This window comes from Hypanus sabinus, chromosome 20 (assembly GCF_030144855.1).
Source record: "Hypanus sabinus isolate sHypSab1 chromosome 20, sHypSab1.hap1, whole genome shotgun sequence".
NCBI classification, from domain to species: domain Eukaryota; kingdom Metazoa; phylum Chordata; class Chondrichthyes; order Myliobatiformes; family Dasyatidae; genus Hypanus; species Hypanus sabinus.
Window position 1 is genome coordinate 62830285 of NC_082725.1, and position 23611 is coordinate 62853895.

The 23611-nt window shown below is 41.1% G+C and overlaps 1 protein-coding gene across 5 annotated transcripts in view; it reads right to left on the reverse strand.

Annotated features, from left to right (window-relative positions):
- The window catches only part of LOC132378588 (dnaJ homolog subfamily C member 13), a 190033-nt gene that overhangs the window by 71700 nt on the left and 94722 nt on the right, over positions 1–23611 (reverse strand). For 3 of the 5 annotated variants that reach the window (XM_059945636.1, XM_059945632.1, XM_059945633.1), the window contains 5 exons: positions 21662–21805; positions 20809–20826; positions 10789–10871; positions 8202–8355; positions 58–161 (listed from right to left, as the gene is read on the reverse strand). In XM_059945636.1, the coding sequence (XP_059801619.1) occupies positions 58–161; positions 8202–8355; positions 10789–10871; positions 20809–20826; positions 21662–21805 (503 nt within the window). The remainder of the gene's footprint in view (positions 1–57; positions 162–8201; positions 8356–10788; positions 10872–20808; positions 20827–21661; positions 21806–23611) is intronic. The other 2 variants (XM_059945634.1, XM_059945635.1) reach the window with 2 other exon arrangements.

Here is a 23611-nt window from a genome sequence, read left to right on the forward strand (position 1 = left end):
TACAAAGAGAAAAAACACATTTAAACAAAGAAATGTGTAAAGAGCATTCAGGCTTACGATCTCTTGATTGCAACAGACTCTTCATTTTCTCCTTCTTCCAAGAGCAGGCGCAGATAATAATCTCCAATTTTGATTTCATCTACGAGGCATTCATACTTAACCTGTAAAAGGAAAATGCCAACCAGTGCTGAAAGATTCCAAAATTATTTAAAATAGCAACTGCATTTGAAGCAACAAGCCTTGTACGGCATACAGCGGCATGCAAAAGTTCAGGCACTCCAGTCAAAATTTCTGTTACTGTGAACAGATAAGCCAGTACAAGATGACCTGATTTCCAAAGGCATAAAATTAAAGATGACACATTTCTTTAATATTTTAAGCAAGATCACTTTCTATTTCTATCTTTTACAGTTTCAAAATAACAAAAAAGGAAAAGGGCCTGAAGCAAAAATTTGGGCACCCTACATGGCCAGTACTTAGTAACACCCCCTTTGGCAAGTATCACAGCTTGTAAACGCTTTCCGTAGCCAGCTAAGAGTCTTTCAATTCTTGTTTGGGGGATTTTTGCCTATTCTTCCTTGCAAAAGGCTTCTAGTTCTGTGAGATTCTTGGGCTGTCTTGCATGCACTGCTATTTTGAGGTCTATCCATAGATTTTCAATGATGTTCAGGTCGGAGGACTGAGAGGGCCATGGCAAAATCTTCAGCTTGTGCCTCTTGAGGTAATCCATTGTGGATTTTGAGGTGTGTTTAGGATCCTCTTTTCACCTTCAGCTTTTTTTTACAGATGGTGTTTTGTTTGCTTCCAGAATTTGCTCGTATTTAATTGAATTCATTCTTCCCTCTACCAGTGGAATGTTCCCCGCACTACTGACTGCAACACAAGCCCAAAGGCATGATTGATCCACCCCCCCCCCCCCCCCCCGTGTTTGGCAGTTGGAGAGGTGTTCTTTTCATGAAATTCTGCACCCTTTTTCTCAAAACATACCTTTGTTCATTGTGGCCAAATAGTTCTATTTTAACTTCATCAGTCCACAGGACTTGTTTCCAAAATGCATCAAGCTTGTTTAGACTTTCCTTTGCAAACTTCTGACACTGAATTTGGAGGTGAGGATGCAGGAAAGGTTTTTTTCTGATGACTATTCCATGAAGGTCATATTTGTGCAGGTGTCGCTTCACAGTAGGACAGTGCACCACCCCTCCAGAGTCTGCTAAATCTTCCTGAAGGTCTTTTGCAGTCAAACGGGGGTTTTGATTTGCCTTTCTAGCAATCCCACAAGCAGTTCTCTCAGAAAGTTTTCTTGATCTTCCAGACCTCAACTTGACCTCCACCGTTCCGGTTAACTGCCATTTCTTAATTACATTATGAACTGAGGAAACAGCTAGCTGAAAACACTTTGCTATCTTCTTATAGCCTTCCCTGCTTTGTGGATATCATTTATTTTAATTTTCAGAGTGCTAGGCAGCTGCTTAAAGAAGCCCTTGGCTGCTGATTGTTGGGACAAGGTTTGAGAAGTCAGGGTATTTATAAAGCTTTGAAATTTGCATCACCTGGCCTTTCCTAACTATGACTGTGAACAAGCCATAGCCTTAACAAACTAATTAAGGTCTGAGACCTTGGTAAAAGTTATGAGAGCTCAAATCTCTTGGGGTGCCCAAACTTTTGCATGGTACTCCTTTCCTTTTCTCCCTATTCTAAAATTGTACAAAACAAAATAATACACTAATCTTGCTTAAAATGTTGAAAAGGATGTTTCATTTTTAACTTTATGACTTTTGAAGATCAGTTCATCATCTACTCACTTAACTATTCACAGTAACAGAAATTTTGACCAGGGTGCCCGAAGTTTTGCATGCCACTGTATCTATACTTCCAAAAGGAATAACAAAATCATTAATTTGATAGACTTCTGAGATTACCACTATATTTAGGCTGTTCAGCATTAAATTTTCCTCAGTTTCAGTGCAAACCTACAGAGATATACATCAAAATACTGTTACCAGGGTACACATTTTCAATCAAATTTCACAACATATACCAGTGATAGTAAAATATATTCTGATTCAGTTATCCAATAAAAAATGAAATACCTGTTTAACACCAGTGAAAATTCCTAAATTTAGTTTAGTTTTTTGTTTAACTTGAAGAAACAAGAACTGATTACAACTGAAATAAGACAAAATTTGTTCTGCCTGAATTCATCCTTTTTTTTTGTCCCAGAGCTGGGCATGGTGCCACAGACCTCACTATTGATGCTGCTAGCCTCTGAAAGGTTGTTGCTGTACAGTATCCAAAGGGGTACACCTGTCAATGGAGGGGAACCTTGCACTGTCTGCTTACACTACTTACTTCTCTTGATGGTCACCCATCTAGATAGACCATACAGAACCCATACATGTAACCCAAACAGAAACCCATATGGTCCTGAGTATATCCAACTCCAGCTCCTTGATCCAATCTAGCAGAAGCCGCAGTAGGGTGTGCTTCCCACAGATGCAGTTATCAGGGAAACAGAGTGACTGGGGGTTCAACATTAGGGAGAACTTATTACATTTCTGAGGCAATGTAAAGTCCAGAATGGTGTGTTGCCACCTTGGTGTCTGATCAAGGATGTCTCACAGATCACTGCACATGGTCCATACTGGCACCAATGACATAGGCAGGAGGAAGGATAAGAAACTACTGTGATTTTAGACAGCTAAGTAGAAAATTAAAAAGCAGAATTTTCAGGATTGTAAATTCAGGATTACTACCACGTTTGTGTGGTGTTAAATAGCTACATATTGTAGTTCAATACATGGCTAAAGAACGGATACAGGAAGGTCATCTTCAGATTTAGGGAAGTTTAGACTTTCCAGAGCTGGTGGGACCAGGGAACCACAGCAGCAGGGCAACTGGTGGTAGGTCTGAGGGCAAGAAAAATGGCATGACATTACTGAAATGGAGAGCAACAAAGGACAGGTTAGTAATCACAGTGGAACTGATGGGCTGAAATGTGCCTACTTCAGCACTAGGAGTATTATGGGTAAGGAAGATGAATTTAGGGGCTGAATCCAACAAGCTTAGACCTGATTGCATGAAGGACCGGACTGGCAGCTCAACGTTTCTAGGTTTTGCTGTTTTAGATGTGATTGTATGGAGGGGCTGTGTCCAAAGAGATGAAGGGGTTCTAGTACTGGTAAGAGTATATATCACAACAGTACTCGGAGGACATATTGGAGAACTCATCAACAGAAGCAATTTGAGTGGACCTCTGACATAAAAATGTGTGTAATTAGGCTGATGGGATTATACTCTAGTTCCAATAGCTACAGACAAACGGAGGAACAGATATGTAGACAGATTATGGCAAGATGCAGAGCCCAACAGGGTAGTAATAGTGAGGGACTTTAACTTCCCCAGTACTAACTAGAACTACCTTAGCACAAGAGGCTTAGATGAGGATAGCCTTCTTCAGTGCATCCAATAGGGGTTCTTGAAATTGTATGTGGTCAGTATGTGACTGACCGGGTCATTAGTCCATTGTCTCTGCCTACCCTGACCCACTGAACTCCTGTCATCGTAACTCAACTCCATTCTGTTCCCCTTGCTCCAGTCCCTTCCCACCTACATCCGTGACACCTCTAAAGCTCTTGATCTCCCCAGTAACTTTCAATTCCTGGCCCTGATCATCTTATTTTCACCACAGATGTCCAGTCCCTATACACTTTTATCCCCCATCAAGGCAAACTGAAAGCTCTCTGCTTCTTTCTCAGTAAAAAAAAATCAACTAGTTCACCTCCACCATTAGCAGAACTGGCAATTTTTACAATTTTTCCTTCAACTCCTCCCATTTTCTCCAGACTAGAGGGGCAGCCTCAGGCACCCACAAGGGCAACATCTATGCCTGCCTTTTCATTGGCTACATGGAACAGTCCATATTTCAAGCATTCCCTAGTTATGCTCCCCAACCCTTTTATCTGCTACATAAAGGACCGCATTGGCACTGCTTCCTGCATCCACGTTAAGCTTGTCAATTTCAACTTTGCCTCTAACTTCCACCCTGTCCTTAAATTCACTTAATTCATTTCTGACACATCCTTCCTCTTTCTCAATCTGTCTCAATCTCTGGAGGCAAATGGACATCTTTTATAAACCTGCCAATTCCCATGGTTATCTTGACTATACTGCTTCCTACCCTGTCTCCTGTAAAAATACTATTCCTTATTCTCAGTTCATTCGTCTCCATGGCATCTGCTTCAAGGATGCAGCTTTCCTTCCTAGGGGGTTTCCTTCCTCCAACTTTGATGCTACCCTCACCCGCGTCTCCTCCATTGTCCAAGCATGCTCAATCACCTCATCTTCCCATCGCCTTAACAGTGACAGAGTTCGTCTTGTCCTTACCTAGCACTCCATATGCCTCCACATCCAACACATCATCCTCAGCTTCCACCATCTTCAATCGGATCCTTCCACCAAACTTATCTTCACCTCCCTCCTGCTCTCCACTTTCCATGGGGATTGTTCCCTCCATGATTCCCTTGTCCAATTGTCCCTCCTTACTAACCTTCCTCTTGGCACTTATCCCACAAGCAGCCAGATTGATACAACTGCCCATTCACCTCCTCCCTCACCTCCATACAAGGCCTTCCAGGTGAGGCAACACTTCACCTGAAAATTTACTGGGGTAGACTATTATGTCTGGTGACCTTCATGCGGCCTCCTCCACATTTGGAGGACCGCTTCATTGATCACCAGCGCTCCATCTGCCAAAAGCTGAACTTCACAATGATCAAACATTTTAATTCCGATTCTGACATTTTAGTCCATGGTCTCTTGTGACAAGATGTAGCCACCTCAGGGTGAAGGATCTACATCTTGTAACCTGATGGCATGAATACAAATTTCTCCTTCAGCTGGTTGTGCAGTGAGATCAGCGCCGGACTCCGGTACCCGGCTTCGAATCCAGTCAAGCTGTTCCTGAGTAGACATCCCCTCCCGTCTTCTATTCCCCACTCTGGCCCCTTACCTCTTTTCATCTGCCTATCACCTCTCCATGGGTTCCCTCATCCTTCCTATTCTCTTCTGGTCTACTCTCCTATCAGATTCCTTAGTCTCTAACCCTTTATCTTTCCTGCCCTCTTGGCTTTACCCATCACCTTCTAGCTATCCTCCAAGTTTTGGGACAGGAGCTAGAAGGTGATAGATCTGATAGTGACTAAACAATTCTAGAAATTGTGACTGTACATTGTTTTTGGGTAGATATGGGCAAGGATGAAACAGAATCTTGCAAAAAGACAGTAAATTGGTGTGGGCAAATTATGACTGCGTAAGACCAGAGCTGAGGGGTGTTGATTAGGAACTGAGGCTGCAGACAAATCCACATCTGACATGCCTGTTTTTTTTAAAAAGGATTAGCATATTCCAGAAAAGAACAAGGATGGTCAGGGAACCTTGAGCCTTGATGAGCCAAGAGGTCCTAAATTTAGTCAGGAAGAAAAAAAAGATTAAGTAAGCAACATACAAAATGTTGGAGAAATCAGCAATTCAGACAGCATCTCTGCTGTGGAATAAACAATTGATGTTCTTCGTGAGACCCGTATTCCAGACTAAGGCTGGTTACAAAGGTTTTCAAGGCTACAATCAGACCAGGCCCATGTGCAATGTAAAGGTAACAGGAAAGCATTCAAGCAAGTGAATAGGAAGGCAAAATGGTCCTTAAAATGTCCTTGGTGAGCGAGATCAAGGAGAATCCCAAAGTATTATCTTCTGCAGTAAAATAATACTTTGGCAAGGGTAGGTCCACTCAAGAACAATGGAGGGAATTTGTGGCTGTAGTCAGCAAGTGGACAGGGTGCTAAATAAGTAATTTGCAATGCTAGTTACCAAGGATAAGGATTGAGGAGAATGAAAACAGTGCATCATGTTAATATGCTGGGACACTGAGATTGAAGTGATGCTGGATCTTCCAAAAAGCATTAAGGTGGATAGGTCTCCAGGGCCTGATGACATATAGCTCAAAATAAGAGCTCTGACAAAAATATTAGCATCCTCACCAGCAAGAGGCAAAATCAAAGAGGGCTAGAAAGTAGCAAAAGTTGTGAATTTGTTCAAGCGAAATAGGTAATTTTGGAGCAGAGACCTTTCCATCAGCAGTGGGAAACTACTAGAGAGATTACATGTTTACAACAGAAAAGCAGCAGCCCAGCTGCTTTTCATGGCACATAAAAATTCATTCTTTAGAATGAAAACTTCCCTCCAATTTTCTACTACATAAGTAGAGTTTGTTCACTGCCATAAGTCGGTCAGCAGCATACAAGGGAAATTGGGGAGGTAAATCAGGAGGGAGAGGCTGACATCGCAGCCCAAGTTGAGCCAATCCATTCAATGTTCAGAAAAAGCACTTCATGCTCTTGGGCCTACTAATCTCCCCTCGGTGCAATCCAGCACTCACCATTTATCAGCCTACCATTCTCTCCTCCATACAATGAAGAGCTCACCAATCATCAAAGGCCCTTGCATCTCACAGCAAAAGCTGAGAATGGACTCAACCAAATAAACACTGCCCTACTGTGCACTGCCATACTGAGCGGAGAGACCTTTAATGAGATTGCCAATGGGGCTGTTCAGTCATTGCCCATCGCTGTGATCTCTCGCGGAACCGCTAGCAACCTCTCACAGAACACTTATCGCAGAAGGTTTCTCGCAGTTGAGAAACCTTGCTTTAGACAATCCACCCTGACATCTCCCCTTACTGCTGCTGGGATATTATCCTTGATTAGCAATGTCACTTCCCCCAGCTGTTTTTACATCCTTTTTAAACATCTAAACCCCAGAACATCCAGCAGTCATTGCTGCTCTCAGGACAGCCAAGTCTCTATAGTAGCCACAACAACGGAGTTCCATGTATTGACCCACGCTATAGTTCATCACCCTTGTTCCTGATACTTCTTACACTAAAATAGACACTTCAACTCAACCCACTGACTGCAATTTTGCCCTATCAACTGCTTATCCTTTCTCAGCTCATCTACATGCTGCATCTACCAGCTGCCTCATCCTCTGACCTATCACTCTGATTCCCATTCCCCTCAAACTAGCTTAAACCTTCCCCAACAGCTTCAGAAAATTTTCAGTTCTGGTTGTCCCATTATAGAAAAGATGTGCAGACTCTGGATAGAGTGCAGAAAGGTTTTAGCAGGATGACCGGATTAGAGAGTACATGCAAGACCGTTGGACAAACTTGGATTGTTCTTGCTAAAGCATCAGAGGCTGAGAAGAGACATGATAGAGGTGCTTTTTTAAAAATTATCAGAGGCATAAATAGGCAAAACCTTTTCTTTGGGTTAAAAATGTTGATCACCAAAAGACATGCATCTATGGATGTAGATTGTATAAAGGCAATTGTTTTCCTTACGAAGAGGTATAGGTGCTGAAATGGGTTACCAGAGGTGGTACTAGAAGCAAGTAGTTTGGGGGAGTTCAAGATTTTTAGATAGACACATGAATATGAAGGGAATGGAGGGATATGGATGATAGAGAGGAGGACATATAATATAAATTGTCATCAATGTCATGGGCTGACTAGATTCTCTGGTGCTGTACTATTTCCAAGATATCCTATATATGCCTCAATTTTATAAACCTCCATGAGGTCAGCCCTCAATCTCCTGCACACAAGTGAAGGAGTGAATCTCTCCTCATAGTCCTCCACTCCAGACAACATTGAATCTCCCCTCCAATGCAATCACACTTTTTAATTGGGTAGTGACAAGAATTGCAGACTGTTAGGATTGCGGAAATAGAAAAGACATTAAATGTTCATACTAGACCATATATATTACAAGCATTGCAAGTAACCATAAAAAAAGTGAGAGACTTGAACACCGTGACTTAATACTGTTAACAAACCAGAACATACTAATAAAATCCTTGGCCCCAGAAGTCTGCACCATCTATAAAGAGTGGATGCATTGACTTTAGTCTTCTTGCATTTCAGAATGGCCCGTTGATTAGAAGATTGTAAGCAACTTCTATACTAGACCATGCTAGTCAGAAGGATGCAAGAGGGGGAAAGAGGGAAGGCAGAAATAAAAGGAATAAGAATAAACACATTTGCTGCAGATAGACATTTGAAATGCTATTCATCACACAAAGGGCTCATGAAACAATGCAAGACAAATAATGTGTTAATTTAGAACTGAATAGCCATTTCCTCTTACTTCAAATTCCTGGTGATTCCATGAGATAACATTGGCACTGCCCAATTCTCTATCAATGTTAAATGCTCTCATTTCTGCTTCAAAAGCATCTCTTAATTCTTCTCTTGTTTTGTAATTCCAGATTAAGTTTGATTTGGCATGATCCATCTGAAATCTTTGGGGGGGGGGGGAGAGGGAGAAAGAGAAGTAACTGATTATTAGCTTTAGATTTTTGTATGAAATTTACAACTGCATTTAAGCACCATTTCCTTAGAAATACTGCAAAAAAATACTATCATCTTTTTTTTACAGTTATATTAGTTCAAGGGTTTGAAATTGTTGCTTAAAATTTAAATCAGGTTCCAAGGTTTCTTCGATTTAGTAATGCTTGGCAAAACTTTGAAGACTTCAGTAAGAAAAGCCATCAGCATATTTTGCTCTGTATAAACACCACATAGTGAGATATTTTTCACACAATATTGCCATAACGGAACATCAGAAGAATATATACAACTCTTTACTCCCGGGGTATTTATCAAGGTTCATGCCCACTTATTTTTGTTGTTCATTGGGCTTAATTTATTGCAAATCAATCAAATATCTTAAACAAATTTACGCTGTAAAGCTAGCTTAATTTTACTGATACAGGATGGAGAAAGACAGAACTGAACAATAGATATCATGGAGGTCACCCATTGATTAAAATTGAGGAAAACATTACCACCGCTGGGATGTTCTATAAGCTAACACACTGAGGGAGACAGAAACATGTGTGGTGAAAAGCAAGGTGTGTTAATGGGAAAGGACTTCAATTTACCATTTTGTTCCAATGAATATTGGAGCAGGATTTTAAAAAAAAAATGATTAGCTTTCAAGTTACATGCAACAGAACTTAATAAAGCAATAAAATTGCAGAATTACTCAGATCTAGAACTTTGTGCTGATGACACAAAGGTTGGAGGTGTTGTGGATAGTCTGGAGGGCTGTCAGAGGTTACAGTGGAACACTGATAGGATGCAAAACTGGGCTGAGAAGTGGCAGATAGAGTTCAACCCAGATAAGTGTGAGGCGGTTCATTTTGGTAGGCTAAATATGATGGCAGAATACAGTATTAATGTTAAGATTCTTGGCAAGATCAGAGGGATCTTGGGGTCCGAGTCCATAGGACACTAGAAGCAGCTGCACAGGTTGACTCTGTGGTTAAGGCAGCGTACAATCTATAGGCCTTCATCAATCATGGAATTGATTTTAGGAGCCGAGAGTAATGTGGCAGCTATATAGGATCCTGGTCAGACCCCACCTGGAGCACTGTGCTCAATTCTGGTCACCTCACTACAGGAAGGATGTGGAAGCCATAGAAAGGTGCAGAGGAGATTTACAAGGATGTTGCCTGGATTGGGGAGCATGCCTTATGAGAATAGTTTGAGTGAACTCAGCCTTTTCTCCTTGGAGTGACGGAGGATGAGAGGTGACCTGATAGGGGTGTACAAGATGATGAGAGGCATTGATCATGTGGATAGTCAGAGGCTTTTTTCCAGGGCTGAAATGGTTGCCACAAGAGGACACAGGTTTAAGGTGCTGGACAGTAGCTACAGAGGAGATGTCAGGGTTAAGTTTTTTTACTCAGAGAGTGGTGAATGCGTGGAATGGGCTGATGGCAATGGTGGTGGAGGCGGATACAATAACGAGCACATGGAGCTTAGCAAGATAGAGGGCTATAGGTTAGCCTAGGTTTCTAAGGTAGGGACATACTCGGCACAACTCTGTGGGCCAAAGGGCCTGTATTGTGCTGTAGGTTTTCTATGTTTCAACCTAAAAACTGACAACAGTAGCAAATTTCAACATGAAGCTGGAAAGGCTGAGGAAGCAAAATGATGTGCAAAGCAACTAGAAAGAGCTGGGTAATAGGACTGACTAGATTACTCTACAGGGAGAAAGCATGAACAGCATGCCTCCTAAGCTGTAATGATTTTCTCTATTGTATAATATGCACTGTTCTGGTTTCCCTACCGAAGGAAGATAATATTTGGCCCAGTGTGAGGTCAGAGTGCTGCAGGAGGTTCATCAGATTAATGGGATGGCGAGATCACCATACAAGTAGAAGTTCAACAGAAAGACCTCTGATTTGTTGGGTTTTGAGGAATTAGAAATAATTGCAATGAAACGTACAAGACACTGGTAAATGCTAGAAGCAACAAGATCTTTCCTCTTACTGGGACATCTAGAATGAAGGCCATTCAAGACAAGACCTGAACAGTAACTAAATAAAAAGGCAAAAGTAATTTGTGCCCTTTTAAATACAATTAAGCCAGGATCTTGATTGCTCAGTAACACTTCCCGGTTGGTAGAAATTAAGAGCATCTACGAATGGTAGCTGATGTAGGATCAAGTGCCAACTTTAAGCACTGTACTGTTAGATCTTGCTGATTAAAGTTAAGGGGTGATCAGAAAGGCAGAAAATGGAGTTTGGTCATGTGAACGTAGTGATACCTGCCAGTTTTTCTAGAGATGGCAAAACAGGCTAGTGAAGAGAGTGCCAGACATTTTAACAGCATATATTACGCTAATACAAAATGATAAAAATAAATACAAAGAATTAATGCCTTACTTATAATAGAAGAGATCCCAATTTGCTTCTATTTTAATCCTTTGTCGTCTTTTTCTTAAAACAACTGGTTTTTGGTTGGGATTCTACAAATCCAGGAAAAATAAATCAATGAATTGAAAGGTAGATATTTACAAACAGTTCACTAATTGCAAAAGCACGTTACTCAAAACTCTGGTATGGATACTTAATATTTATGTATTTAAAATTACACTTAGTGGTCACTTTAGGTATACCTACTTGTTAATAAATATCTAGTCAACCAATCACGTGACAGCAACAATGCACAAAATCATGCAGACATGGTCAAGAGATTCAGTCATTGTTTAGACCAGAGCGGGGAAAACATATGCTCCAAGTGACTGACTGTGACATGATTGTTGATGCCAGATGGGGTGGTTTGAGTATCCAAGAAACTGCTGATCTGGGATTTTCATGAATAGTCTCGAGAGTTCACAGAGAATGGTGCAAAAAACAAAAAAAAAATCCAGAGATTGGTAGTTCTGGGCTGAAATACCCTGTTAATGAGAGAGGTCAGAGGAGAATGGCTAGACTGTTTCAAGCTGACAGGTAGGTGACAGTAACTCAAATAACCTTGCATTACAATAGTGGTTTGCATTAGTGTCTCTCTGAACACACAAGTCAAACCTTGAAGTGGATGGGCTACAGCCACAGAACCACAGAACACTGCAGCACAGAAACAGGCCTTTTGGTCCTTCTCGGCTATGCCAAACCATTTTTCTGCCTAGTCCCACTGACCTGTACCTGGCCCATATCCCTCCATACACCTCTCATTCATGTACTCGTCCAAGTTTTTCTTAAATGTTAAAAGCATTTACCACTTCATCTGCCAGCTCATTCCACACTCCCACCACTATCTTGAAGAGGCCCTCCCCCCAATGTTCCCTTTAAACTTTTCCCCCTTCACCCTTAACCCATGTCTTCTGGTTTTTTTTTCTCCCCTAGCCTCAGTGGAAAAAGCCTGCTTGCCTTCACTCTATCTATACCCATCATAATGTAAAGAGGGTTTCTTCTTTTTGTTAACTAGCAGGAATGCTAATTTACTGATAACGAGAATGGTATTCCTTTGTAAACCAAATGGGGATTAATGTTCTTTCTTCTGAGTCTGTAAGCTTTTGTTGACGGGCTTCTGGGGAGATCGGCGCGAGGGGGTCGAGAGAGAGGACGCAATGCTCTAAGCTGGGCGAGGATCGGACCCCAAAGGGGGGTCCGAGGCCGGGAGATTCTCCGAGGAGGGGGGGGGATGAAGCTAGATGTGCTTGGTTGACCACTCGGAGGGTCCTAAGCTGTTTGGAGAGTCGAGGAGTTCGGAGGGTCCTGAGCTGCGAGTCGAGGAGTTCGGAGGGGAGCGAATGGTGGCCAGAAGACTTCAGTAATTGAGCTCCAACGGCTGTGCACGAAGTGGTTTGGACTTTGATAAGTTTGGCGCCTTTTCTTTAATTTTCTCTTCAATATACTGTATCGTTATTAATCACTTAGTTATAGTAACCTTTATAAATTGTACTCATTTAATCGCATATGGTGTACTGTCTGGTTTTGGGCGAGGCGGGGACATCACACAGCATCCACACCAGCTGATTACCCAGTTTGGCGGGGCCGAAGGCTGCTCCCCCTAGACAAGAACGAGCTGAGCGAGCCTGAGGCGACCCAGGGGGTTACAATAATTTTATATACCTCTATCAAATCACCCCTCATTCTTCTACATTCCAGGGAATAAAGTCTTAACCTATTCAACCTTTCCCTGTAACTCAGTTTCTCAAGTCCCGGCAACATCCTTGTAAACCTTCTCTGCACTCTTTCAACCTTATTAATATCCTTCCTGTAATTAGGTGACCAAAACTGCACACAATACTCCAAATTCGGTCTCACCAATGCTTTATACAACCTCACCATAACATTCCAACTCTTAAACTCAATACTTTGATTTATAAAGGCCAATGTACCAAAAGCTCTCTTTACTACTGAATATTAACCTGTAACAAGTGCTGAATAATTAAATATGGCACGTGGCCTGATGAAAAAACAGCATTAATTGCTTTTTATAAAATACAAAGAATAAACAGGAAGTCCACATATACATTCAAACACTGACTTGACAAACAGCCCTTTACAGCTTCTAGCTTTAATCTGGACAAACTTGGTTAAGGTATTTACCAGGCAGGATGCACAAGGAACACGTTTTGAACAAACTTCCTTTATTATGAGAAAAGTATTTGAAATGGGGACAGTGTGACAAAGCATTTCTAAAAAAATAATTGACCAGAAGTACAGAGGAAACTACATACAACCCAAACAGGCAACTACGATGGACATGGAAATGCTAGTTATTTAGACCAAGACTTTCTGCAATACCAAAAACTGGAAGATAAATGTGTCCACATGGAGAAGCAATATATAGACGTGAGGAATGTATAGGACAGCAGAAGTTAGTAGGAATTGGCAATGAGTATCAACACTTTCACTGTGATCATAAATCATTTTAACAAAACAGATCAATATACCTAAGCATATTGACAGTGGTGCAATGAACAGTAGATGGAAGTAGTGGAAGATTTTCTAAATAGCGAGCTAATGAAATATTAAATACATTTCCAAAAATGAGTACCCATATCTAAATAAATGAATCTTTCCCAACATTAGGCAGTGTGGAAGTTTCATCACAAGGATTACACTATGGGAATTCTCCCTAGATCAGCAATAGCATATGGTCTCAGTATTTTTTCCATTTTTTATTATCATTTTTCTTCTTCTACACATTGGTTGTTTGTCAGTCTATGCTCATATGAAGTTTTTCATAAATTCTATTGTATTTTATTATTTCCCTGTAAATACCTTCAAGAAAATGAATGATTGGAACCTCTCCTGGGGCAGGAGTTACCTGTACTAAGTTCAAAGTTCAGAGTAAATTTATTATCAAAGTACATATATGTCACCATATGCAACCCTGAGATTCATTTTCTTGTGGGCATACTCAATAAATCCATAACAAAATTAATGAAAGACCACACAACTTGGGCACTCAACCAGTGTGCAAAAAACAACGAACTGCAAGTACCAGAAAGAAAGAAATAATAATAAAAAAATAAATAAAGAACATGAAATGAAAAGTCCCTGTGAGTCTATAGGTTGTGGGAGCATCTCAATGATAAGGCAAGTGAAGTTGATTGAAGTTATCCCCTTAGGTTCAAGAGCCTGATGGTTGAGGGGTAATAACTGTGTTTCTGAATCTGGTGGTGTGAATCTTGAGGCTCCTGTACCACCCTCCTGATGGCAGTAGAAAGAAGAGAGCATGTTCTGATGGTTGGGGTCCCTAATGGACGCTGCTTTCCTGCAACAACGCCTCAATAGTGGGGAGGCTTCACGCACGATGGAGTGAGCTGCATCCACTACTTTTTGTAATATTTTCTATTTGAAGGCCATTGGTGTTCCCACACCATGCTGTGATGTAGCCGGTCAATATACTCTCCACTACACATCTATAGCAGTTTGTCAAAGTTTAAGAGTTTACGTAAACGCTTAAGAGAGTAGAGGCACTGCTGTGCATTCTTCACAATTGCACTTACGTGCTGGGCCCAGGACAGGTCCACTGAAATAATAACACTGAAGAATTTAAAGCTGCTGACCCTCTCTACCTCTGATCCTTCCAGGAGGACTGGATCATGGACCTCTGGTTTCTACTCCTAAAGTCTAACCAGCTGACATTCAGTAAAAGGTTGTTGTTATGGCACCACTCAAGCCAGATTTTCAGTTTCCCTCCCACATGCTGATTCATCACCACCTTTGGTTCAGCCTAAAGGCTGATCTATACTTGTGCGTATGGACCACACCGTTTCACTTCTGCGCTGCTCTACGCCATAGCGAGCATGTGTTGGTGTGCGCCAGAATGCCAGTTGGCAGTGGGATTTCTATGTCGCTGTGTTGAGTTTCTTCGTGAGAGACATGGAAGAGGAAATGCATTTCAAACATTTTCGCATGTTGGCAGGTAGATCTGACGATTTGGTTCATCTATTTTGCATCAGTGTACAGACATGGCGGAGAAGAAGCAACCGAAAATGCGATGTCACCAAGAGGACCAATCACAGTTGATGCAGTCTGCATCGCTGTAACGTGTGAGTAACTTTTCTGGAATGATGCACGTCACCCTACGGCGTAGGGTATGGTGTAGGTATTGCATAGGGTACGCGTTACCTACAGTGTAGGTGCGACACACAAGTATAAATCAGCCTTAAGACATCAGCAAACCTAAATATGGCATAGTAGCTGTAGATGGCCATACAGTCATAAATGTAAAGCAAGCAGAGCAAGGGGTGCACCCATGCTGATGGAGATCACAGAGGAGATGTTGTTGCCAATCTGAATTGACTGGGGTCTGCAAGTGAGGAAATCAGGGATCAAATTGCACAAGGAGATATTGAGGCCAAGGTCTTGAAGTTTATTGATTAGTTTTGAGGAAATGATAGTATTGAACGTTGAGCTGCTGTCAATAAGAGCATCCTGATGCTGTCCAAATGCTCCAGGGTTGAGTGAAGGGCCAATGAGATGGCATTTGCTGTGGACCTGTTGCTTAAGTAGGCTATTGGAAAAGATCTAAGTTGCTTCTCGGGCAGGAGTTGATAGGCTTTGTCACCAATCTCTCAAATCACTTCATCTGTGGATGCAAGTGTTACTAGATGATAGTCTTTGAGGCTGGTTACCACATTCCTCTTAGGTCCTGTATAATTGAAGCCTGAATGAAGCAGGTAGGTACAAACTGCTGAAGCGACGAGAAGTTAAAGAGCTCAGTGAACACTCAGCCCAGGACTTTAGTACTTGGCCAGGTAGCTCATGTGTGTCAGGCACTTTTCATAGGTTCACTCTTCTGAAGGATGCTTGCGTATTGGCTTCAAAGACCAAAGTCGCAGGATCATCAAAGGCTGTGGAGTTTGTGATGGTTCATCCATGTTTTGACAGTCAAAGCAAGCATAGAAGGCATTGAGCTCAACTGGTGAAGCCCTGTTGTCACCCATGTCACTGGATTTAACTTTATAACAGGTGAGAGAAATGAAGCCCTGCAACAACTGTCAATGTTGATTTATGTTTAGTCCGGAATTGCCACTTCGCCTGTGAGATGGCTTTCTGGAGATCATCCCTTCCCTGGTTAGCAGACTTGAATGCCTCTAATCTAGCTCTCAGCAGATTCTACAAAACATGCTCCATCCAAGGCTTCTGGTTGGTTAAGAACCTGAATGATTTTGTGGGCCACATCCATTTACAACTGTTTTTATAAAGTCCATGACAACCATGTATTCATTTGTTTCCACAGATGAGCCTTTGAACACGACCCAGTCCCTTGACACAAAGCAATTCCACAGCTGGGTGTGGATTTAAGGGACAGGAGGGATGCACCTAAACTGAACAGGAACCAATATCCTGGCTGGGAGGTTTGTTAGTGCTTCATGGGAGGGTTTAATTAATTTGGCAGGAGGACAGGAAGCAGAGTACCAGGTCAGAAAGTAGAGGGATGGAGATTAAGTTAGATGTCAAAGGCCAGTAAAAACAGGCTGGAGCAAAGTAAGAGATACAATAGGACAGATAGTTTGAAATGTGTGCATTTTAATTCTAGGAGTATTATGTGTAAAGGTCACAAGCTTAAAAGCATAGATCAGTATATGAACCATTGTGCTGTGACCATGACAGAGACTTTGTTGAGAGAAGGGTCCTGACGAAGGGTCTCGGCCCGAAACGTCGACTGTGCTTCTCCTTATAGATGCTACCTGGCTTGCCGTGTTCCACCAGCATTTTGTGTGTGTTGTTTGAATTTCCAGCATCTGCAGATTTCCTCATGTTTGTTGAGAGAAGGACAGAAATGGGTGCTAATGTCCAAGAATTTTGATGTTTTAGAAAAGATAGAAAGGGAGGTAAAAGAGCTGTAGGGGTTTGCACTACTAACCAAGGACAATACCACAGCTGTACTCAGAGAGTGTATAATGCAGGGCTTATCTACTGAATCTACATGTGTAGAACTCAAAAATAGGAAGAGTGCAATCATTCTGATTGGACTACAACTGCCCCCCCCCCCCCAATATCTGGGATACTGAAGAAACAGATCATGAAAGCAGATCAAGGAAGAGTGTAAAAACAATACAGTTTTTGTCATGGACCTACTTAATGCAAAAGTTTTAGATGGAGCAGAATTTGTTAGGGACATCCAGAAGGGTTTCTTAAATCAATATGTAGATAGTCCAACCAGAGGAGGGGCTGCAGTGGACCTGGTGTTAGGTAATGAGCCTGGTCAGGTGGCCAACCTTCAGTGGGTGGGCAGTTAGGGAACAGTGACAACAATTCCTTATATTTTAAGATAGCTATAGGTAAGTATGGACCTAGTGATCAATTATTAAATTTGGAGCAAGGCAAATTACTGGAGCATTAGACAGGAACTACGGAGAGTTAATTGGCAACAGCTGTTTTTGGGCAAATTCACATCTGACACGTGGGGGGTGTTTAAAGACCAACTGCACAGTGTAAAGGGGAGGTTCACTGAGGAGGAGTTTCTACAAGGAGGACAAAGATGGCAAGATACAAGAACCTTAGATGTCAGAGGCGATGAATTTAGACAAGAAAAAGGGAAGTAAATAAAGCTTAGGAAACTGGAGTCCTTGAGGATTATAAAGAAGCTAGAAAAAAAGGAAATTAGGCAAGCCAGGAAGGGCCATGAATAACCAGTGAAAGGGGATAGGACTACTCAAGGATAAAAGGGGATATATTTGCTTGGATGCAGATGATGCAAGTGAGGTCCTTAATGAGTGCTTTACATCAGTATTTACCAAAAAAAAAGGATGTAGAGGACAGAAAGATCAGTGCTGAGCAAAATGATATGCTAGGGCATGGAGGTAAAGGAAGAAGTAATGTTGGACTTCAAAGAGCATTAAGGTGGATAAGGCCTCGGGGCTTGATGGGATATACCCCCAGGTTATTAAGAGAGACAGAAAATGAAACTGCTGGAGTGTTGACCAATATCTTCATGCCGCCACTAGCCAAAGGCAAGGTCCTGGAGAACAGGCAAGTAGTTAATGTTGTTCCAGAGATAATCCTGGAAACTGTAGACTGATGAAACATCAGTGGTAGGGAAGTTACTGGAGAGAATTCTTAGGGATAGGACTTATGAACATTTGGAATACTATGGCATAATTAGGGAGAGCCAGTGGGATCTTGGGGTCCAATTCACATCTCTGTAAAAGTATTATACAGGTTGACAGGGTGGTTAAGGTGGCATATGGCATGCTTGCCATTAGTCAAGGCATTGAGTTCAAAAGCCAACAGGTTATACGGAAGCTTTATAAAATTCTAGTTAGACTGCATCTGGAGTATTGCATACACTCTTCTGGTCACCCCATTATGTCGAGGCTTTGGAGACGGTGCAGAAGAGGTTTACCAGGATGCTCTCTAGATCTCAGGGCACGTTCTATAACAAAAGGTTTAACACACTTGGGTTGTTTTCTCTGGAGCAGTGGAAGCTAAGGGGAGATCTGATAAAGGTCGACAAGATTGAGAGGCATAAAGTAGAAAGATAGTATCTTTTTCCCCAGGGTTGAAATGTCTAATACCAGAGGGCACGCATTTAAGGTAAGGGAGGCAATTTCAAAAGCAGACATGAAGAACAATATTTTTTACCCCCCGCCCCACAGTGAGTGCTGGTGCCTGGAATATGCCTCTGGGAGTGGTAGTAGGTGTAGATACACTAGGGACTTAAGAGAGACTTGGATAGTACATGAATGTGAGGAAAATGGAAGGAAATAGACATTGTGTAGGCAGAAGAAATCAGTTTAGTTGGCATTTGTATACTAATATCATTGGTTTAGAACAATATTGTGGACCAAAGGGCCCCCCCGTGCTGTACGGTTCTATGTTCTAAGGTAGTATATGGTAACATATAGACATATTGATAATAAATTTATTTTAAACTTCTGAAAATAATTACGCTACTCAATGTTAACACAAGAATGAAGGAATGGGTCATACAATCTCTCAAGTCTCCATCTCCTTTACTTTCTCGACAGATACCCCTTAATTCATTTTGCCAAAATCAAATTAAACTAGTCCTTATTATACTTTTATTTTGATCTATAGCACTCTAGGATTTACAACTTGAAGTCTTTACATTTTATGTCAGTCTTGAATAGCAGACACCCCTATCAGGACCACATTTCTATACTTTCTAGCTGGATATTATAGCCTCTCAGCATCAACTCCAATTGCTCTCAAAACCTTTTGCATCAGTGAAATTCTCAACTTCAGTGAGTTTCATCAGTTTTTGTTTAAATCTTAAGTAGGACAAACCCTGCCACCCCCAAGAATAAACACCACGCATTGAATCTCTACCAACTCCAAGGCAAGTAAAATTTGATCTATTAGCTTCCTTTTTTTAAAAATGTTTTTTCATAATTTCTGTAATATTTTAAAAATATTGATCTGCTAATCTTTTTTCTATTCTTAAACAACTTTTCCTTGTTAAAGCATTACTCCCACAATTTCATGTGTGAAATCCAAATATATCAACTGGACCTTCAACTTAGCCTAATTGCGCTGTCAAAACATTTGATAAATCAGAGTTTGCTAAGAAGCATTTAAGAGCTGTGCAAGTATGAAATTCTTTCCCCAGAAACAGCTTATTTAACACTATTGAAAGTTTCAAAGTGTGTTAAGGTGATGGGAAGTAGAAGAAATTTCCATACAAATCAGCTGTGATGTAATGACGGTGAAACTAGCCAGAGAGATTGAATGGCTCTTCCTACCGGTGGATCACTGCAAATCCCAAACACAATCAAAAAATCACGTATCAAACATCAAAGGCATGAGGACTTCATCATTGCTGGTTAACATTTCTCTGCTTCTAGTACATTTATTTTGAAGCTGGAATTAATGTTCTGAGTTTTATCATTAAGGTTATTTTAGAAGTTTGGATACATTTATCATGATCAATTTAAAACATTATGCACAAGGCTACAAGATTGGCTTCAAACAGACCTTCAATCTCAAATGAGGAAACCTGGCCTATCCAAGAGATATCAGTTACTGAATGTTAGAAAACAAAACCAATTACATTGCTCAGAACAAGGGACTGAAAGCACTTCGTGATAAAGATATTGTAAAGGAGGAAGCCATAAGCCAAAGTCAAATTTTCCAATAGATAGAGCAACACCAGGCATTAGTGCTGCAGAAGTGGAGTGCACCTCAGCCGATAGTTTGTAAACAGGGATAATGACGTTCTCCAGAGATGAAATTGGTGTAATCAAAATAAATTATGATGCATAGCATCAGGATGGTGTACAGATATACTAGAAGCTAACGTATTCTTGATACACCTGACAACCTTTCAAAATTGAATTAGAAGTTAATATTTAACTCCTACTAGTCAGGACAGCAGAAAACAAGACAGCAAAAACACATTTGAAAGCTTCACCAGATGCAAGAATCAATGCATTAGACATCTCTAACAGTAGTACTTTATGCAATATTTCACTGGTTCAAATTACCAATCACTCTGTAACAAAGGCCAAATGGATGGACCGTTGTGGAACCTGATAGGAGTGGCTGATAAATTGCCCAGAGTATGAGTTAAGGTGCTGTCTAGTTGTTATTTCAAAATACTCAATTAGATTTTTAAAAATTTGGCTGCTGGCTCTGTGTAGCTATCACTCTTGCCAGACCAATTCTGAGCAAGAGATCAGAACTCAAAAGGGAATGTCATAGGTTAGTAATTTCACTGTTGTATCAGTTTTCCAATACCTTCCAAAAAAACCTGAAGAAATAGGAGCAAACTTTAATTACCAGGTTAAAAGCCACAATTGACCATCCAGTGCTGGCATTAGAGAACCAACCCAGTGTACAAAAAGCAAGTACTAAGTGTACACGTAAAGTGTACTAAGTGTAGACAAAGTAAAGTACACGTAAAGTGTACTAAGTGTAGACAATTTACGTCAACATGCATGAACATAAAGCCAATAAAAAGTAGCTTTTACTCACCAGATTGTTCCTATCCTGCTTTTGAAATAAAAACAATGGGAGGGAAAAACAAAGTTAACTTTAAAAGCCGGAGGAAACTACATTGTAAAAAGTGGTCAGAATTTGCTAGCAAATCAGATAAGAACTTGCTGAGTAGCAACATTTCAGTACAAAAATCCATCTATTATTTCCTTGTGCAATCTAAAAATTTGCCAAGTTCAAACTTCAATCTGTACTTGTTTTTACACAGAATGGATTTCACTGGTGTTTTACACAACTGGAAATACCACCTTAAGATCATCTTTTTATTCCTCATTTTTCTTTCCCCACCCTGACTTTTACAGTCACTACTCTGGAGTTCCTTTCCACAGCATTAGGAAATATTTCATATGCAAATTTATCTCAGACCCAGTACCCCTCCAGTGTCTTCTGGCAATTATTGTAAATCTGTGGTATTATTACTGATTTTAAGCCAATACTAAACAGTGTCTTGGGAAGCCAATTATGTCCGTTTTTAATCAAGCATGCAAGCTTACAGAAAACTGTTGAATAAATCAATTTTAAAATTTCCTGGAACACCAACATTAAGTCAGTGACAAACTTCTCAACGTAGAAGCATACAACACAAGTTTCCTTCCAGTTATTAACCAACATTTAACACATTGGAGGAACTCAGCAGGTCAAGCAGCGTCTGTGAAGGGAAATGAACAATCAATATTTCATGTCAAGCTAAAGTGTCAACATTCCATTTCCATCCATAGATGCAGCCTAACAGAGCTCCTCCAGATTCGAGCATCTTCATTCACCAACATTCATTCACATAATTAACTGAAGTTATTTCCCCACAGTAATATTACAAGGAAACTCTTCTCACCTCCTTTTGAACAATCCCCATTCTGTCCCTCCAGTGCAACAAAAGCAAATCTACTTTTTCTTTAGCAAATTTTTCAACCTCTTTAGCAGCCCTTCCAGCTCGGCGTTGCCACTCCGGTACTTTACCAAATTTTCCATATTGATCCTAATGGATTAAGAAAATAAAGAAATTTATAATGTACAAGCAGATAATGTTTCCTAATAGACTGTATTTTTCAAATTTTATTCAGGATTAAAACAACCAAAATACAAACTTCGAGTGACAGGAAATTACAGTTTATATTGGAGAGTGGATAGCCTCAGAATAAACACTTTTTCCCTGGAGAGTGATAACTGGTTTGTCTTACTGTCTTGTGTCCAATCTAACAGTTTAAAAAGATTGCTCACATTTGTTGCAAGCATATTTATGCTAGATAGTGAAACCACTAGAAATTCTGGTGTTTATTAACCAGGGTTGTCAAGACATTGGTAATGGGTCATCCTTTACCATTTGTCAGCAGTTGCAACCAGTTGGCCCTCCAAGGTATTACAACAATCAACTCTGATGAGTCTGGATTCAGTTTTTCTCCCCCCCTCTAGGAAAGACCAGCATTTATTTATCATGTTTTACAGATAGCTATGGCAGGCCAGCACCAAATCCCACCCTTAATAGCCCTCAAACTTATAATATAGTTAGGAGTAGTCAGCATGGCTTTGTCAAGGGCAGGTCGTGCATTACGAGCCTGATTGAATTTTTTGAGGATGTGTAAACACATTAATGAAGGAAGAGCAATAGATGTAGATAATGGATTTCAGCAAAGCATTTGATAAGGTACCCCATGCAAGGCTTATTGAGAAAGTAAAGAGGCATAGGATCCAAGAGGACATTGCTTTGTGGATCAGGAACTGGCCTGCCCACAGAAGGCAAAGAGTAGTTGTAGACATGTCATATTCTGCATGGAGATCGGTCACCAGTGGTGTGCCTCAGGGATCTGTTCTGGGACCCTCACACTTCGTGATTTTTATAAATGACCTGGATGTGGAGGGATAGGTTATAAGTTTGCTGATGACATAAAGGTTGGAGGTGTTGTAGATAGTGTGGAGAGCTGTCAGAGCTTACAGCGGGACATTGAAAACTGGGCTGAGAAGTGGCAGGTGCAGTTCAACCCAGATAAGTGTGAAGTGGTTCATTTTGATAGGTCAAATATGATGGCAGAATATAGTATTAATGTCAAGACTCTTGGCAGTGTGGAGGATCAGAGGGATCTTGGGGTCCGAGTCCATAGGATGCTCAAAGCAGCTGCGCAGGTTGACTCTGTGGTTAAGGCAACATACATCTATTGGCCTTCATCAATCATGGAATTGAATATAGGAGCCGAGAGTAATGTGGCAGCTATATAGGATCCTGGTCAGACCCCACTTGTGGTACTGTGCTCAGTTCTGGTCACCTCACTACAGGAAGGATGTGGAAGCCATAGAAAGGGTGCAGAGGAGATTTACAAGGATGTTGCCTGGATTGGGGAGCATGCCTTATGAGAATAGTTTGAGTGAACTCAGCCTTTTCTCCTTGGAGTGACGGAGGATGAGAAGTGACCTGATAGACGTGTACAAGATGATGAGAGGCATTAATTGTGTGGACAGTCAGAGGTTCCCCTCTCTTCCCACCCTCCCCCCCCCCCAGGGCTGAAATGGCTGCCACAAGAGGACACAAGTTTAAGGTGCTGGGGAGTAGGTACAGAGGAGATGTCAGGGGTAAGTTTTTTTTTACTTAGTGGTGAGCGCGTGGAATGGGCTGCTGGCAACAGTGATACAGGCGGATATGATAGGGTCTTTTAAGAGGCTTTTACATGGAGCTTAGTAAAATAGAAGGCTATAGGTAAGCCTAGTAACTTCTAAAGTAGGGACATGTTCGGCACAACTTTGCGGGCCAAAGGGCCTGGATTGTGCAGTAGGTTTTCTATGTTTCTAAACC